Source organism: Chrysemys picta, chromosome 14, assembly GCF_011386835.1.
Source record: "Chrysemys picta bellii isolate R12L10 chromosome 14, ASM1138683v2, whole genome shotgun sequence".
In the NCBI taxonomy this organism is placed as follows: Eukaryota; Metazoa; Chordata; order Testudines; family Emydidae; genus Chrysemys; species Chrysemys picta.
The window spans coordinates 4,409,325-4,427,686 of record NC_088804.1 but is presented as its reverse complement, the minus strand read 5'-3'; the positions used below and the strand labels follow the sequence as shown (position 1 = coordinate 4,427,686).

Here is an 18,362-nt window from a genome sequence, read left to right as displayed (position 1 = left end):
ATGGCAATGCAGACATGGCACTGGCCAGGCCTCAGGAGACCCAGGGTCAATCTCCAGCTCTATCACTGACTTCCCAGGTGACCTCGGGCAGGTCAATTTCTCTGGGTCTCAGCTCCCCACCGGTAATGGGGGATAATCCTTCCCTATCGCCTACGGGGGTTGCGAGAATAAACATGCTGATATTTGTGAGGGGCTGATACTATGGGGTTGGGGCCAAACAAGCAGCTAGATAGACAGTAACTCTGGATGCAGAATTTTCCTGCCAGTTCCTCCTGGAAAGCAGACAGACTTCTCCCTCCTTCAAAGTTTCCAGAGCAGGAGAAAAATGATGGTTAGTCTACAGTCTCCCCAAATATCTAGTCACTTTGCCAGAGCCCAACCAGTGCCAGTGAGGTGCCCTGGAAAATTAGTAGTGAGATTTGGAGCTACTGCCAGTTGTGCAAAGTTCCTGCATCTGCATTGACTATCACCTGCCTGGGACAGCTCAGGGCTTGCCCATTTACCTATACTGGCAGTAGCCACACGAAGGAATGTGGGGCTGGCAGCTGACACAGTCTATCTGGTATATGCTTTGGAACAAGATTATCTCAAGCGGACTCAAAGTGTAGTTTAGTGTGGTCAGTTTTCCAAACTCATCTGAAGATTGTCTGGGCCTCTCATGCACTCAGTGAGCTTCAATGTGGATTTGCCTGGCTCCCTTCCTCCTCTCTTGGTCTGTACCTCCCCCAACGTTAGCACAAGAGAGGTCAGCCCACTCCACGCAGGGCACGCTCACCTTGTGTAGGAACTCCAGCTTCTCGCCATTATTCACCAGCTTGTATGTGTAGATAAACCCACCAGCCACCGACCGGGGGTTCAGAATCAGGTCCTTGGCCACTCCCACCAGCACATGCCAGTCGTCACTGGCGTTGGCGAATCGGCACACTGCCACACTGGGGACAACACAGACAGGTGCCCAGAGGCTAGTGTGAGCAAAGGACAGAAACCAAAGCCAGAGCTGCCTCGGGATAGGCTCTGCATGTCATACACGGATGGTAAAGCTGGGTGACAGCTTTGGAAGCCTGACTTCACAATGCTGATTTCATTCATCTATCCCCTCCACTCAGCTCCCCCCAAACACACCCTGAGTAGTCCTTTTTAGACAGCAATATAGGCAGGAAATAGTCACTGTGCCCAGGCAGGAAGTGAGAATCTGGGCTGCTGCTTTTTCTTTTGAGAGGGAATTTATGTTTTGGACATTTATAAGCAACGGCTTCTCCCTCCTTTCATCTTTCTCCTCCCCTGAGTGATGCTCAGCCCATCAGCACAAGGGTCAGGCGGCTCGAGGACCGATTACACAAAGCAAAATGGACAGTCTGCGGGTCAGTCGGCTGGACTCATCTTCCTTGCTGTGATTTCTCTCTTATACACAGTAACTGCCCTTTTAAATGCACCCACAACACTGCTTGGCAGTTTAATCTATGCAGAGAGGATGCTAAGGAAGGGAGGGGAACACAAGGACAACTGCTCCTATCATCTGCACCCCATAGGGCCTTTTTAGAATGCTGTCCTTCAACTGCTTGTTTAAAGGTCCAGTGAACATGTTGGCATTAAGAGCTAGTGCCTATGCCCACCTTGCATGACTGGGCTGGGCGATGGGAAGGTAAGAGCTTCGGCGTGCAGGGAGGCGTCTACTGGGGTTTAGTACCCAGCCTCCCAACAATGTGGCCTTTCAACTCAATCAACGTCTGGGCAAAATAAGCAGCAATGTATTAAGCACAAGACAGCCAGAAACTGTGTCTGGCACTGTTCCTTACCTGAAGGCAGCTTCGTTCTGCTCTAGTTGGACCAGATCTAAAGTATTGCCCTGGATGGGGTTCATCACTCGGACAACAGAGGCCCACTGGCCATTGCCTGCCTTGGGAGCACCGAAGATGGACTCGGGAAGGTTCTCATTCAGAAAGGCGGCTGCCATCTCTGCGGCCAGTTCCCTCTCGTCCTCACCTGCAGCCTCCACCATTTCCTGCAGCACACATTACAGCAGGAAGAGAAAGAACTCAGCACAAGAGGGGTTCGTTTCGAGACAGGCTGATACCCAAGCTGCTTGGCATGGTGGTGATTTAGAAGATGAGCTTCAATGGAGAGAGATCCCCAAGGCAAAGTGCTACTAATATGAAAGCCAAGTGAATGTTAAAGCCTCTGTTTTACAAAGTCAGAGAGCCAAGAGCTCAACACCTACAAGAAACCTACAAGGCCATGATGCCGCTCGCCTTGCTACAATACAGCCTGTTGCTATGGAGCTCAAAAGCATGGCACCATTGATTCCTCACTGCCCATGGGGCCATTGCTTTGGGGAGACAGCCTCCAAAACACCAGCTGATGCCACAGAGAAATCTTTGAGGAAAACAATCTATTCAACTCCAAGTAACCTCAGCAATAACAACAACAAATTCTAGAGAACGTGTGATACACAAGCAGGATCATTGCTCAGCGGAAAGGTCTGCAATGTCTGTCAAGGCACCAGGGTAGTGCATGCTGTGAACGGCAGCACTTGGACTGTGATTTATCTGCTGAAAATATGATTATGTGGAAGAGCCTCAACTAAACTAGAAAACCAACCACTAGTCATTTGGCAATGTGGAGTCTGAGGCCGCTATTAAGAAAACAACAGCAGCAAACCGTAAAGAACAATTTGTCCTTATACAGGCTCCTTCAGAGGAGCTCAAGTGGATTTTCAAACATTCAGTGTCACAGGGTCACCTGCTGAGCATTAAGTTTTACACGTGGAGACTGAGGAAGAGGCGAAGTGACTAGCCCAAGCCCAAACTGTAAGTGGAATGCAGTTCTCAATGCAGGACTCTGAGCAACCTCTCCTGCCATCCCCACAGGCCTGCACTGCACTCCATCCATCCCGCCCTTCGTGCTCAGGACACATGTGCATGTATGAGCTATCCTGATTACCTCAGCCATCTGCTGCTTCCTCTGGGCCTTCGTGGCCTCGGTGTAAGCATTGTGGTCTGTCTCGATGATGATCAGGTTGCTGCTCTCAGGGTGAATGACGAACCTCCTGGGGGTGTACTGCAGCGGGAAGGCAACCTGGTTGAAGACTGCCCCCAGCTTTTCCAACGCCAAAATCCTACATGGACAGAGAAAGGCCACATTTAGCAACTCCCAACACAAGCCACTCCCCAGAGACAGCGAGGATAGAGCTCAGTCTTCAGCTATCATCTCATGAATCAATGTTCTCTCAGCAGCCCAGGCCAGATGCGAGAGCGCTAATCGCTCTTTCCCAACCCTCAGAGCAATGTCCTTTCTTCAGAGCACAAACCCAAGGAGTTCTCAATAGCACTGTAGCTTTTTGGAGTGGATGCTGTATCGGAGCTACGTGAGAGATCAGCAATGGACTGGGTAATAGTTTCCTGGCAGAGGCCAATATCTGATGCCTCAGAGGAAAGTGAATGTTCCTGCCTCCAAGACACCCGGCCAACTGTGCAGTGTTGTGTGCGAGGGGGAAGAAGGGAACTTTCTTTGTAATCCCTTACAGGTGATCATACTAATCTCATGCATTTGGTTTGATGACCCCACTCTGCAGGCTGGAAACTGAACTACAGGGAAGGGATGAGACTGGCTCAATCAGTGGGTGAACTGAGCACGGAATCCAAGTCTCCTATGACTCCCACTTCCGTGTTTTATATATGAGACCATGCTATATTTATGCCAGAGATGACCGAATGAGTGGTGGGTGATCAACAGCCTTTTGCAAATGGTGCAGTTATGCAAAAGAAATCATATTTTATGAGGGGGGAAAAAGGTTAATAAATGGAATTGGGGAATCTTGTGAATACGGCATCTGAGTCCAAATGTGGTTTAGAGGCTACAGCTGGCCCCAAAAGTTTCTCCGATGAAAATCAGGCCAGTCACAAGACAAGAAAAATATCAGTGTCTGAATGACTGGTCTTTCTGTAGCTCGCCTCCTCAAATGCCAGTTCATCTGGAGCCAGAATAACCATGAGTCCCTTCAGAAAGATTCCTTTAAAAAACCATCAAATGCTTTAATATGCCAAAAAGGACAGACAAGAAGAAAGTGCCTGTTTGTAGTCCCATAAAGCAGGGCTCCTGAATTTAAGCTTCCCCTTTATTTTCACTTATCTTCCTAATTATCCCCCCACTGCCCCGGGCTGAGAGATGAACAGGCAACACAAAAAACATGGCCATTCCTCTGATTTTCAAGCCAAAAACTTACTCCATTTCCTACAGAGAAGCCTTTTCAGTTCATGAAGCACTTTCCCTTTTCTGTATTTTTACAGCATACAGCCAAATTACAGTAGGCCAGCCACAGAACTCCCCATACAGAGAAAAACTTAATTCCTTCTCTCTCCTGGTAAGAGCAGAGTCATTTTAAAATCTGTTTGTAGTTGAATTACTTTTCTTTTGTTAGAAAATACATCCAACTGTACAGCAATTCATGGACCACTAATGGACCTTTCTGGTGGCCTACAGAATGAGGTATTTTGGGAACCAAGCAATGGGTGACTAAGGAAAGACATTCCATGAGAAAACGTTTGGCATTGGCCAGGGCAAACAATGGCTCAGAACAAAATCACAGTGGTGAGCTAGAAGTGGAGTTGCATTTTCTAAACAGAGGCCTATAAAATAGCTTTGCACTATCGTTGTGGATCAGTAGTTGTGTTTTCGACCACTTGGTTGGACTTTTTTTTGGGCACATATTAGAAGTGTCATCTCCTAGCTATAAGGGGATTGTATACGATACTCCTACAGTGCCTGATCCCAGACCTGAAATACTCCAAATGCTGAAACCACCATAGATGTACTCATTTCTCCAGGGCCCCATTGCTGGGGCCAGCCTACCTAAGACAGCATGGGCTTCAAAGCAGGCAGTACAAAGCTAGCACAGAGCCTGAATACACAGTCAGCTCGTGAGTCTGCTGCAAAGCCCATGCTGCCTTCACTGCTATTGTTACCCAGCTAGCTGGATTTAAGCTAGGTCAGGGAGGCCAGCCCATGCACAGCTCTTGCTGGGTAGACCAGCCTTCACATGTAGTAGTTCATTGCCTTTTCGTAATACACAAATGAGCCACACCATGAGCAAAACCCAAACCAAACATTAAAGCCGTCCTACCTAGTGCTCTGAAAGCTGCTAAACAAACTCTGGGAGCCCTGCTAAAAAGGGCAGCATGGCTGTTCCACAGAATGGGGAGCTGTCCCCATCGTGGCCCTTTTCACAATGTCGCTATCCCACGCTGCGCTTTCCAGTGATGAAATCCAAGAGAGCTACTCGACATGCCCTTCAGTCACTTCTCCTGCAGCTTGGCCAGATGCATTTAAATTCCCCTATTTCCAGTTTATTGTATACTTTCCCACTCAACGACTGTGTATCCTATTTCTCAGTGGTGTTTCGGAGTAGCAGCCGTGTTAGTCTGTATCCTCAAAAAGAACAGGAGTACTTGTGGCACCTTAGAGACTAACAAATTTGTTAGTGCCACAAGTACTCCTGTTCTTTTTCAGCGGTGTTGTAATCTCCTCTCATTTAGAGGCATGAGAATCAGAACCATTGCAAATAATGCCTCTCAACTGCAACTTGCTGAAATACAAGCACAGTATGCAGGGGACAAGTTCCTGTAATAAACATTTCCGCTGTGCATTTCCAAATAAACCAATTGCTCAGTCTGTCTGTGTTCCTACTGGTCTAACACAGCTACCGACCTTGAGAACCGTATACAATTCTAAAATCTTGAGGTGACCAAGCTGGACGCTAAGAACAAATGTTTTGAAACATGCACAAGAACTCAGCCTTGCTAGAAAAGTACTGCTCTGTAAATAAAACTGATCTGTGATTATAATTGCCCAAATATGGTTATCTTCCACCTCACCTTAATATAGTGCCACTAAAAGCATACAAGGTGCTTTCAGGCTTAAGTATTCTTATGTCCTGCCCTGATGAGCTTACAATCTAATCAGAACAGAGAAACCGTAACTGAATACGGTAGGTATGGAGAAAGGAACAGGATTATAGACAACGTTACTTGGTAGCTCTACTTGATTCTTCTAGAACAAAAGGAAGCTGTTATCTCCTTTTTCTATTCCTCCACACTCCTGCCACCAAAACTTCTCCATTGGGAGTGTGGCTATTAGCTTAAATAAGATCAGACTGTTCCTGAACAAAATACACCTAAAACTACACCCATTTTATTCAATGACCTAAAAACTCAAGGTCAGAAGCACCAATCACCATAAAAAAATTTTCCTTTTACAAATTAACTACAAGTTGCATTTTATGAGCCTAGTGCTGGAGTCTGCATCTTGCTATCAGCTGATAGACACTGTTGCAATGGATTTTAAAATATATTAATAAGAATATGAATTGGTAAACCAGTTCCAAAGTTGAAAACTATCCCAATTATTACAAACATGGAGCAACCCTGCCCCACGGGAACGCCCTGGATTACTAATCTTGGTAGGAGAAGAATTAACAACATTTGGACAATTTAATAAAACAGAATATCTGGAGCAAAACTGGCTTCTAGTCATGGCTTGAAACCCTAAATGGGGCTGCTGAGTAGATTGCAGAATGCCCTTTGTAGGCCGAGCGGCAGATCCACTGGTAGAAACAGATTAAAAATGATGAGGTGGTGAAATATTTGAACCAACTGTGCATCCAACTGGCTTGTGCTCAAAGGTGCCTGACCATCTCCCAGTGGGGGACAAAGCTCAAAGATCTTTTGATCCCAATGAGGTGGGATTTTTACTGCAAATTCTCCCAAACACTATAAATTAGCTTGGTGCAAAACTGCCAGATGTTGAATATGAACAAATGTGTCTGCAGTGAAAGAGTGCTTTTAGGGAGAGGCAGGTGATGTTAAAAACTTTCTTTATCCAGGCATCACACCAGGAGATCCCAACAAACTGAAACGCCTCTACAGCCCTCTCCTCCCTCCTGAGAGCTACCAGCGCCTCTGGTTCAGAAGCATGAGAGTTTCATCAACCTTACCTCAATGTGTTTGTGGAAATAGCAACAATGCCCTCAGGACACTGCTCAGAAGCGAAGCCAGATGCAAACTCTAGAGTCTCATAGGACAGGGGGGTTAGATGAAAGCGGGACTGATAAGAATAACTCAGCCATGAGCGACTGGACATGGCCAGCACCTGGGGAAGGAAGAGAGACAGCAATTTCACCAATCTGGACATGAGGGGCAAGTTAATTCCCTGCAGCATTAAACAGAGTGTGCACATTCCAGCAATTACACTCTTAGTCACTGGAAAATCCAATCAATCACTGTGGGCATAATTTCACTCTGCCCAGAGACTGACTTCAAAACCACGCCCCCTCTAAGGAGCAACTTCCAAGGGAGCAACCTCCCAGTTCAGACATCATTGATTACAAGAACGGTGTCATGGCAACCTGGTCCCAAACGGAGTTTTGGAAAATCCAATTTTCTCTACAAAAGCCAATATCAACCGAAATGCTTACATGGCTTTTCTTTTTAAACAACTTTGTTTTTCAAAGGAAGTAGGTTTCTTTAAACAAACATTCCCTGTCATGCTGCAAGCTGAATATTGCAGTATTGTGCTAGTGCATGAAAAGTGACACTGATTAGAAACATAAATGGAGCTACCTAGTGTATTTGCAGTCAACCTAAGAGGAGTGCAGAAAGCAAACAAATGGCATAAACAGTGCAAAGTAAAAAGAACAGGAGTACTTGTGGCACCTTAGAGACTAACAAATTTATTAGAGCATAAAAATTAGACTTAAAACTCCTTCAGCTTTAACCTAAAGGATTATTTATACCTCAATTATTAGTTAAAATGATTTGGAGATGACCATGTTCTTGGCTGGGCAGCCAGACAGAGTTATACTAAATAACGTACATTAGACTCAGGGGGTGTCACTTGATCTCAGAACAGAGGGGAATGCAAGAGTTTGGCCTCTGAATAGAAAATGTATTGCTCTATTTTAACACTTCTCTTTCAAGGATCTGAAAGAGCTTTACAGGTATTAATGAATTCAGCCTCAAATCCTCCATAATACACGTTATCTCCATTTTACAGATGAGGGGACTGTGTACAGCAAGATGAGACTTACCCAATGTACCACAACCTAGAGCAGAATCCAGACCCCCCTCACCCCGTCCCCTGCACTGGCCATCACGAACCCAGCACTTCTCAACCCACGAGGTGTGATCCAAAACCGGGTGAACCCAGGGCTGGCTGCTTTCCCCAGTGCCACAACAGAAGGGCTGCAAATACGATTCTAAAGGCCTGGATCCTCAACTCCAAATGTTTTGCTTCAGCCACAGAGGAAGGCAGCTGACTAGTCCCTGGCTAAACACCTCCAGCCCTCTTAACACAGACAGGAGGAGACCATAACTTGCTTTGGGTCAAAGCAAAATAAATGCCACTACACATCAGGCAGCCGGAGACTGTGTGGATGCTCATGCAGAGCTTTCAGCCTTCGTATCCGGGCAGGAGAGGTCAGCTAAGAGACACTGAACGTGCCTAACAGAATCTGCTCAGAGCTTTTACACGTACAGCAGTGGAGTGGCCTGCCAGTTAGCACAGTCCCAGCACAAAGAGGGCAGTCCGACAAGCATTGCAGTGCATCATCGCTTAAGAACCAAGGCAAGACTGACACAAACCAGGGTGGTTATGTCAAGCACGAGCTATGTCCCAAGCAGCTCCAGAATGAAGCCACCCGGCTCTTCCTCCTGTACAGTAAGCTGGTCCTGTTGTGCAGCAGAGGCTTGTTCTCCACCCTTCCCACCAACGCGGGGAGCTGGCACACTGCACAGTGACCAATACTGACACTACACCGTGGCATCTTGCTTTACTTACCGCCTCTTGGCCTTGCATTCGGACTCTGAAGAGTTTCACGGGGCGTGAGCCAAGGTACCTGGTTCTGGTATCAGAAAGATCTCCAGTGACTGGATCCAGGACAGTTCGCAGCAGCACACCGTTCTTTCATTTAGGCGAGAGAGAAAACTCACTTAGTCCACGATCACAGAGACAATACTGGCCGAGGCAATTATACTTAATGAGAGAAGATGCAGTTTTTAACTAATTAGTCTGTTTTTCCCTCTCTCTTTTTTTAAGAGCTGAGGCACAAAGCGACTTTCCCGAAGTCCCAAGGGAAGTCTATGGTAGAACTGGTCATTGACCCCAGATTCCAAGTGCAGCACCTTACAGTTCCTCTCACCCAAACCCTCTTCCCTAATGATCAAAGAGTTACAGTCTGGCAACAAACAAGATGCCCAAGTAAAGATCCTGGGCTAGACTATTTAGAAGAGCCCGGTAATTTTTACCCCACGTAGGACTTATCAAAACAACATTTCTATCACACCATCACCTAGCTCTGCTCGTACAAAAGACTGGACAACAGGGAGATTACTGGAGCAGACCCTGGGGTGACATGCATGCTGCACCCGGGCTCTGCCCTCAAGGCGCTCTCTGCACAGCTGCCCAAGAACATTGCATGGAGGGAATAGTTTCTTTATAATCATCCTCTTCTCAAAAGGGAGCCAAAGCATAAAAATGCATGATTAGTGCTAGGCAACGTCTCAAAGAATTTGCTTTCTTTTGATCAGTGGGGGTAATTCACTTAAAATCTAATTACATATGGGGACTTGCTTAACAGCTGGAGCAACTGGGGTATTCCAGACAGGCCCATATGCAAAGGGGAATTAACTGCATGACTCAGACGTTCTATCCTGACAGGGGATGTCCACATGGAAAGTCTCAGGATGCTGCAATGGACAATATAATGAGCATTTAATAAAGTCTTTCAGGCTGAATGTCTCTCGGAAGGGCTTGTAGGAACCAGGCAAGTACGCCTCACCTGTAATCCAATGTTCAGGTACAGGAAGCCAATGGAGCCCCTCTCGCCCAGCTCATCCTGTTTTTCTGCCCCACCCATCTCCACGATACACAGTGATTCTGGCTGTGCAGGGAGGGCCTGCATACTCAAGGGCTGTAAGCAATCCTGTAAGAGACAGAAAGGGACACGAACATGCAATTACCACAAGAGATCCAGCTTTCTATCTAAGGAGCCTAAAGGTCACCTTTCAAAATTTGTAAAGAACAGTGTTCAATTCACATAGGAAACCCTAAGAGAATTATTTATGGTTTCCTAGTGCACAAGAGTTTTGGATCCATCTGCCTCACCTCCTGGCTTTCCCCAAATGATGTTGCATTTGCACTTGAGCAGTCTGGCACAATGGGTAGTGGTCCTGAACTTAACTGCTGAGCACTCTAGCGAGAGGCTGGTGGCCTAATGTAAGCAGTCAGAAGTGTCAGAAAAAGTTAGCAACCAGTTCAGGCACAAAACCTATGGGTCTAATATTTACTGGGGCTGTCAAGCGACTAAAAAAATGTATTGCGATTAATAGCACTGCTAAACAATAATAGAATATCATTTATTTAAATATTTTTGGATGTTGTCTACATTTTCAAATATATTGATTTAAATTACCACACAGAATACAAAGTGCACAGTGCTCACTTCATATTTAGTTTTGATTACAAATATTTGCACTGTAAAAGAAATAGTATTTTTCAATTTACCTCATACAGGTACTGTAGTGAAATCCCTGTCATGAAAGTTGAACTTACACATGTAGAATTATGTACAAAAATAGCTGCACTCAAAAACAAAACAATGTAAAACTTTAGCGCCTACAAGTCCACTCAGTCCTGCTTCTTGTTCAGCCAATCGCTAAGACAGACGAGTTTGTTTACATTTACAGGAGATAATGCTGCCCCCTTCTTGTTTACAATGTCACCTGAAAGTGAGGACAGGCGTTCACATGGCATTGTTGTAGCTCGTGTCGCAAGATATTTACATGCCAGATGCACTAAATATTCTTATGTCCCTTCATGTGTCAACCACCATTCCAAAGGACATGTTTCCATGCCGATGATGGGTTCTGTTCAACAACAATCCAAGGCAGGGTGGAGCAATGCAGGTTCATTTTCATCATCTGAGTCAGATGCCACCGGCAGAAGGTTGATTTTTTTTGGTGGTGGTGGTGGTGGTGGTTCGGGTTCTGTAGTTTCCGCATCGGAGTGTTGCTCTTTTAAGACATCTGAAAGCATTTTCAACACCTTGTCCCTCTCAGATTTTGGAAGGCACTTCAGATTCTTAAACCTTGAGTTGAGTGTTGTCACTATCATGAGAAATCTCACATTGGTACCTTCTTTGCGTTTTGTCAAATCTGCAGTAAAAGTGTTTTTGAAAAGAACATGTGCTGGGCCATCATCTGAGACTGTCATAAAATTAAATATATGGCAGAATGCGGGTAACACAGAGCTGGAGACATACAATTCTCCCCCAAGGAATTCATTCACAAATTTCATTAATGCTTGATTTTTTTCAACGAGCATCATCAGCATGGAAGCATGTCCTCTGGAATGATGGTTGAAGCATGAAGGGGCATACAAATCTTTAGCATATCTGGCATATAAATACCTTGCAATGCCTGCTACAAAAGTGCCACGTGAATGCCTGTTTTCACGTTCAGGTGACATGGTAAATAAGAAGCAGGCAGCATTATCTACTGCCAATGTAAACAAACTTGTTTGTCTGAGCGATTGGCTGAACAAGAAGTAGGACTGAGTGGATTTGTAGGCTCTAAAGTTTTACATTGTTTTGTTTTTGAGCGCAGTTACATAAAAAAAATTCTACATTGGTAAGTTGCATTTTCATGATAAAGAGATTGCACTACAGTATTTGTATGAGATGAACTGAAAAATACTATTTCTTTTGTTTTTCACTTTTACAGTGCAAATATTTGTAATAAAAAATAACAATATAAAATACACTTTGTATTCTGTGTTGTAATTGAAATCAATATATTTGAAAATATAGAAAAACACCCAACATTTAATAAATTTCAGTTGGTATTCTACTGTTTAGTAATGCAATTAAAACTGCGATTAATCGCTATTAATCTTTTTGAGTTAATCTCATGAGTTAACTGCGATTGACAGCCCTAATATTTACCATGAAAAGGTAACGTAAAACTAAGCCTATTTTAACTATCCATTAAAAAAAGGCTCTCTGCCTCAGGTAAATGGATGAGTAGAAGTCTGCAAGGGGACCATCAGCAACCATGCTTGAGAAACCAGTCTGTGCCTACTGGAAACAGAGAGTTTATGATGGAGGCAAGGTGTAGCCTCCTATGCCTTTAGACCAGGGGTGGCCAACCTGAGCCTGAGAAGGAGCCAGAATTTACCAATGTACATTGCCAAAGAGCCACAGTAATATGTCAGCAGCCCCCCATCAGCTCCACCCCCACTCCCAGTGCCTCCCACCCACTGGCAGCCCCACCCATCAGCGCCTCCCCCTCCCTCCCCACACCTCCCGATCAGCTGTTTTGTGGTGTCCAGGAGGCTTGGGGGGGGAGGGCATGGGTAGGCTCAGAAGAGGGGGCGGGAAGGGGTGGAGTGGGGGCAGAGCCTGTGGCAGAGCCAGGGGTTGAGCAGTGAGCACCCCCCGGCACATTGGAAAGTTGGTGCCTGTAACTCCAGCCCTGTAGTCAGTGTCTATACAAGGAGCCGCATATTAACTTCTGAAGAGCCGCATGTGGCTCCGGAGCCACAGGTTGGCCACCCCTGCTTTAGACCCTACTGATTGTGGACATCAAGGGGTAGCTGTGATGGGGGAGTCTGCCAAGGGTTCAAAATCAAACACTGCACGCTGTCCTGATTCAGCAGGGGGACAAAACACACTCAATTTTACTCATTCCCCATCACTGGCTAAAAACTCTGGTTTGTATTGGACCATCAAACTTTGCTTGTAAAGGAAATTCTGGAACTCACAGGAAGAGCGTTCACAGGCTGCACTATGTTTAGCTGAAGAAACAGACTGTTCTAATTACAAGGGTGCAGAGGCAAAGAATGACAAACTTTAATTTTACAGACTTCTATGTCTGCAGAGTGTTGGTGCCGTACCACTGATGGGCAACTTTCCCAAAGCACCCCAAAGCAGAAGCAAACTCCCCAAACATCCAATCCTGAGCTCCATTCTGTAGCTGCTCCCACTAGATTCAACAGCAGCTCTCTGGGTGGAGTGGCTTGAGAATCAGGCCCAAAGTAAACAGAGTAAGGAGTTTACTAAAGGCACATCACAAGTGTCTTCCCTAAAGGCACACCACAAGTTTTACCCTCAGAGCTAGGGTGGGCGACAGCAGTGCAGCTGGGAGGTGTACGTCCCAGCATCGGTAAACAGACACGTGTTAGCTCGGCTCGGGCTAGTGTCTAAATACAGCAGCGTGGCTGCAGCGGCACGGGCGGTGGCTCGGGCTAGCTGTCCAAATATGTACCCAGAGAGCCTGGTGGGATTGTCCTCAGGTGGCTAGCCCAAGCTGCCATGGCCATACTGTTATTTTTAAGCGCTAACTCAAGCGTGTGCACGTCTACCTGTGCTGGGGGATTACACCACCCAGCTGCTGTGCAGACACACCCTAATCTTAATGTCACAGAATGCCTGGATAAACCTAGGACCATTGGTACATCCAAATCTGAGGCAGAAGAAAATATGGCAACACTATTGTACTGTCTGCAACGGATGACTATATGGAAGGTATCTTGGTATTGGTTCGATAACACGACACAATCCCAACTGAAGCATTCATGTAATAAGGACATGGCAGCACAGGAAGCAAACAAAGCTGGATGTTCTTCTAAAACATCTGCTCTAGGAATTATTTGGGGAAAGTTCTCTGGCCTGTGTACTACATGAGGCCAGACTAGATGATCACAATGGTTCTTTCTGGTCTTAAGACTCTACAAAAGCTCTAAAGCCAAAGTGTCGGAAGACTTCAGACCAGTTGCAAGGAGCAAAGAACAAGCACAAAGAAAAAAGCAGATCTCAGGATGTGCTCACCGAAGGGTCAAGGGAAATAATTCTGACAGTGTTGTCCACCAACCCGACGGCAAGAAAGCGGGAACGTTGCTCCCCAGGAGGAACGTTGGCCAAGCTCATGCACACCACATCGGCCGACATCTCCTTCCTCTCCGTGTATTCATTCAGCTGTCCTGACTGAGAAGAAAGGCACAAAAGGATTATCAACTAGGCAATGGGCAAACTAGGTCAGACACAACCACCCACCTCAACCTTCAACCATTGCTCAAGACAAGGCTCTGGATTTCAAATTTAGTTCACATAACACTGGAAGCACCAGAACACAAGACAGAACTAAGAGAAAGCACATAATTTTGAGCCTGAGCTCCAGACTTGGGGGGTTGGGTTGCTCCATCCAAAACAAGCCTTTGAAGATTTGTCCATTTGTATTATCTCATCCAATGACATTCTACGGGCTTTATGGAGTCCCGCCCAGGGCCCATTCTAAAAGGCCACTTCCCTACTGAATCCTACTCTGAGGACACGTCAGAGGTTCAATCCTCACTGAGGCTGTAACCCAGCCTCAGGTCTCTACATCAAAACTCTCTGCAGTTTTAAATCCACGTACTGGGTCCATCTCAAAGTAGACTAATTCTCCTCCAGTCAGTGCTATCACCACTTGTCTCTGGTTCACAGCACACTTTACGATGGTTTTCTTTCCTGGTGTCTTCCATTCATTAACCCTTTTGTCTGCTCGGATGTGCCGGATGCCGTCTGGATAAACCTAAAGCAGAAAAATAAAACAGAAATAAAATACAACTTACCCACCCATTACGGGACCCAGTTCCCTTGTTTTTCTGACACAGGAGCTTCAGTGGCTCTAGACAGTGTCCAGTACCAGAGGTCATTCTAGGCAATTCTCGACCTATTGATTATACAATACACAGACTTGTACAACAAAGCAACCTACAAGCTGGAGACTTCTCTCCAGTGGGCTCATTGCAGGGACCCTCTGAAAACCTCTGTGGGCACAGGACTGGGAGCCTGTCACCCCTGAGTTTTAACCAGCTCTGGAGGAACTTGGGACAACAGATTCCAGTAGGTCCAACCTTACTGATAAGGCGAACAAGGAGAGAAGCCTGGATAACAGGGTCATGTTCCCAGAAGTCCACACTGGCCAAGCTTGTGGAACTTCTGGCAGAGCCTTTTCAGCATGGACATCAGGAGTAGCGAAGAAGCCATGGTCCTGCACCAAGTAGAGAATGGCAGATACAGGTGGACAGGATGTCTGAGGGTAACCTTACCTGTACCAAAGCATCATCCCCCAACAAGGAACAGGACAAAGTGGGGGTGGTACCCAGGAATCCAGAGTCAGTCACTTCCTCTACAGTCTCTCCGATAGACAGCACCAGCGTGGCATTTACGAAGGACACGATAATATAGGCATCAAATTCATCTGGTCAGGAAGAGAGAGAGGGAAAAGGGCTGCTGATTAGATACAAGGTCTCTAAACAAAAGGGAAGAGACTGTCAAATGACTAACAGTTATTCCTCAAAAATATTACAACAGTAGTTCCTTCATCCACTAGCAGCACTACGCAGAAGTTCGTTTCAGGAAACACCACAGAAGAGAATTAGCCAGCACTGTACCTCAGACCCTCTAAGGTTCAAGATCTAGCCAGTGATTCAGGTGATGGCTCAGAATACAAAGTCAGCTTGTGATATGCTGGGTTCTAGAAGACCGTACCACCTACAGCTGCCCTTTAACTGATAAGAAGAGAGGCAGAAACCTTGAAGTCTATGCTTGCTCCACTCAACTCTGGAAATTTAAGGGCCCAATGCAACTCCCACTGAAGGCACTGGAAAGACTCAGCTTCAGTGGCCCCATCCTAGAGACCTTTACGCACCCAAGCAATTCTGTTGACTTCACTAGGATTACTCACATCAATAAGGGCTTCTAATGGACTTGGGCGGATGGAGTTATTTAGTATTAATGCAAAAGGAAGTTAGAATATAGACAATGTCAGAAGAGCATTGTCTTGGAGGCCCTTCTCACTACCCCTAGCTCCAGCCTTGTCCAGGAGTTGCTAAACAACCTTACATTTATGTAGCCATCTTTATGGGCTCTACGGGCGAATGAGTGGTGACTGTTAGGGGCTCTCGATAAACACCTGCCTCTGCTCTCACTAGAACACGGTAGGAATGTTGCATTTAGCCTTCATTGCCAGCCTCTCCCACTGGGTGCAGCTGCAGGCACAGTGCTTTGGAGGTGGAGGAGCTACACCATTCCCAGCCTCTGCTAGTAGGACTCAGAAGAAAAAGCAAGGGAGTGCAGGCAGGAGGTTTGGATGGGGAGAAGAGGAAGCTCACATCTGCTCCAGTCCCAGGCTTTCCCAGCACTTGTCATGGTAGGAAACTAACAGGAAGTTTTTAAACAAATGTATTAAATAAAACAAGAAATCTTCCTACAATGAAATACAGCTGGATAAATATAAAACTCATCAACCCCACTGGGGAAATGGAGCCAGGAGCTTTGATGTAGAAACCAGACTGTCCCAGATAAACAACTCAACTCCTCTAGAGTGCTGACACTGCTGGCAGTAAGTGCCATTTCTTACCTATGAAAAATCTGTTTCGCTCAGCACACTGCGAAGTGTTTACAGACCTATTTATCACAGTATGACACAAGAACACTTCGAGAGGGCCAAGAGTTTTCTCTCTGTCCTGATCTTTATCCATTGATCAGTATTTCCCATGATCAGCATGTGAACAGGAGATGGATAAGTAGCAGATCAATTCTTAAACATGCAATAAAATACAGGACATTCTTAGATTTAATTCAGGATGCCAGCAAATGCTGGGCAGTGGCTTACAGGGGCCAGTCCCGAACATGTTGTCAATCTACAGCTAGGCCACATGTTATTTTTGAAGGCCCGACTGGTTAGTTGAAATGGTTCAGCAAGTTGTCACTCCTCTCCCCCATCTGTTCGGACAGACAGGTGTTGCAAAACCTGTTGTATCGCACTTGGGGGAGAAAAGTCTCTTACATACAGCTTAAAATATGCACATTTTACTGACCAATACCCGGCACAGAGACCACAGCTTTGTCATCACCATACTGAAGGTCTTAATAGAACTAAAGCCATCCCATCTTGGGCTGCAAGATTACTAACATCAATTACTAGTCTATTAGGTGACTCTGGCTCTGATCCTGCAATGTGACTCATGGAGGTAGACCCTGCAGATCTCCACTGCCTTCAGGGAGACTCTGTGTGTGTATAAGTCCCCACTGGGATAGATCACATCGCAGGGTCAGACCCTAAGGATGGAATTCTTTGACAGTGAATGGCAATTAAAAGATTAAAATCCTTTTCAGGTATGCAATGGTCTAATAATAGCACTGTTATTGTGATCTTTAAAAGTAGATGTTACTGGTTTTACAGAACCCTCGTTAATATATGCTGGTTACTTCCACTAGAGTGGACACCATCACCTGAAAGCCTTATTCATTCTTAATCACTGGAAACCTAGACCAACTTCCTTCAAAGGAAGTTCCAGAAGCCAGCCATCATTCAGACTGCTGAATAGTTACTGATCTATACAAACACTGTCAAAGGATAAACTGAAACATGCATTTTCAAGAGCAAATTTTGAAAATCCCTGTCACTTTTTAGCCACCTACAGGGCTGTTGCTTTTTGCAAGGGGGCTACCAGTGAGACACATGACTATCTCCCAGCAGCTGTGTGATTAGGAGCAAGACAGAAAGAACTCTGCTCCCATCTGAAAGCAACAGCTGAAAGAGAGTCCTGTTCGAAATCAAATTCCTGTTTGATCATTATTACTTACTTATAGATTTTTCTGTGTACTGATTTACTCTATAATTTGATGAAGTAACTAGAATCTCACATTATACTGGAGTGTTCAATGAATTCATGTCCCATTACAGATAAAATGTTTTTGCCTGAACTGTTGTATGGCTGTTTATTGTCCCTCCATTGGAACCTTTGAAATAAAGGGCATGATTTAGCAGCATGAAATAAATGAATAAAATGCATTCATCAGGATTCCTGCTTATCAATTTTGCTTTAGACTGTACAGAAGTTAACTGGAACTAGGTTTCTGAGGCACATGGAAAAATACAGTATTAGAATAAAGGGCTTTTTTTTCCACCCATAAGAAAAATTTCTATTTAACACAGTACAATCCAGTGTAGAGAAAATCCTACTGGCTGGAGTTCTAACTGGAGATGTATTATTCTGTATGCATATATAAAAGGTCAGAGATGCCTACTACTGCTATAATTATCTCAGTTGCCTCCTTTCAAGAACAGGACTAGTAAACAGAGAAAAATATTTTGATATTTCAGAAGAGTCTCAGCTGGATTCCATCTCCAGTTTCCAGATAGCATATTTTCTGTAGCTTCATGAATCTGACTTATAAAAAATGGCAGACTTTAGGCACAGTACTTTCTACTACGATCTTATACGTTATTAATAAAACATTCTATTTGAGTTTGTCTATTAAAATT

At 45.2% G+C, this 18,362-nt stretch overlaps 1 protein-coding gene across 3 annotated transcripts in view; it reads right to left on the bottom strand.

The window, feature by feature from the left end:
• SF3B3 (splicing factor 3b subunit 3) overlaps positions 1–18,362 on the bottom strand; it is a 55,311-nt gene that overhangs the window by 16,410 nt on the left and 20,539 nt on the right. For all 3 annotated transcript variants that reach the window (XM_042860245.2, XM_005310121.5, XM_005310120.5), the window contains exons 12-20: positions 15,139–15,290; positions 14,463–14,618; positions 13,877–14,032; positions 9,830–9,973; positions 8,830–8,952; positions 6,989–7,143; positions 2,941–3,115; positions 1,797–2,002; positions 776–932 (exon numbers count right to left, since the gene is read on the bottom strand). In XM_042860245.2, the coding sequence (XP_042716179.2) occupies positions 776–932; positions 1,797–2,002; positions 2,941–3,115; positions 6,989–7,143; positions 8,830–8,952; positions 9,830–9,973; positions 13,877–14,032; positions 14,463–14,618; positions 15,139–15,290 (1,424 nt within the window). The remainder of the gene's footprint in view (positions 1–775; positions 933–1,796; positions 2,003–2,940; positions 3,116–6,988; positions 7,144–8,829; positions 8,953–9,829; positions 9,974–13,876; positions 14,033–14,462; positions 14,619–15,138; positions 15,291–18,362) is intronic.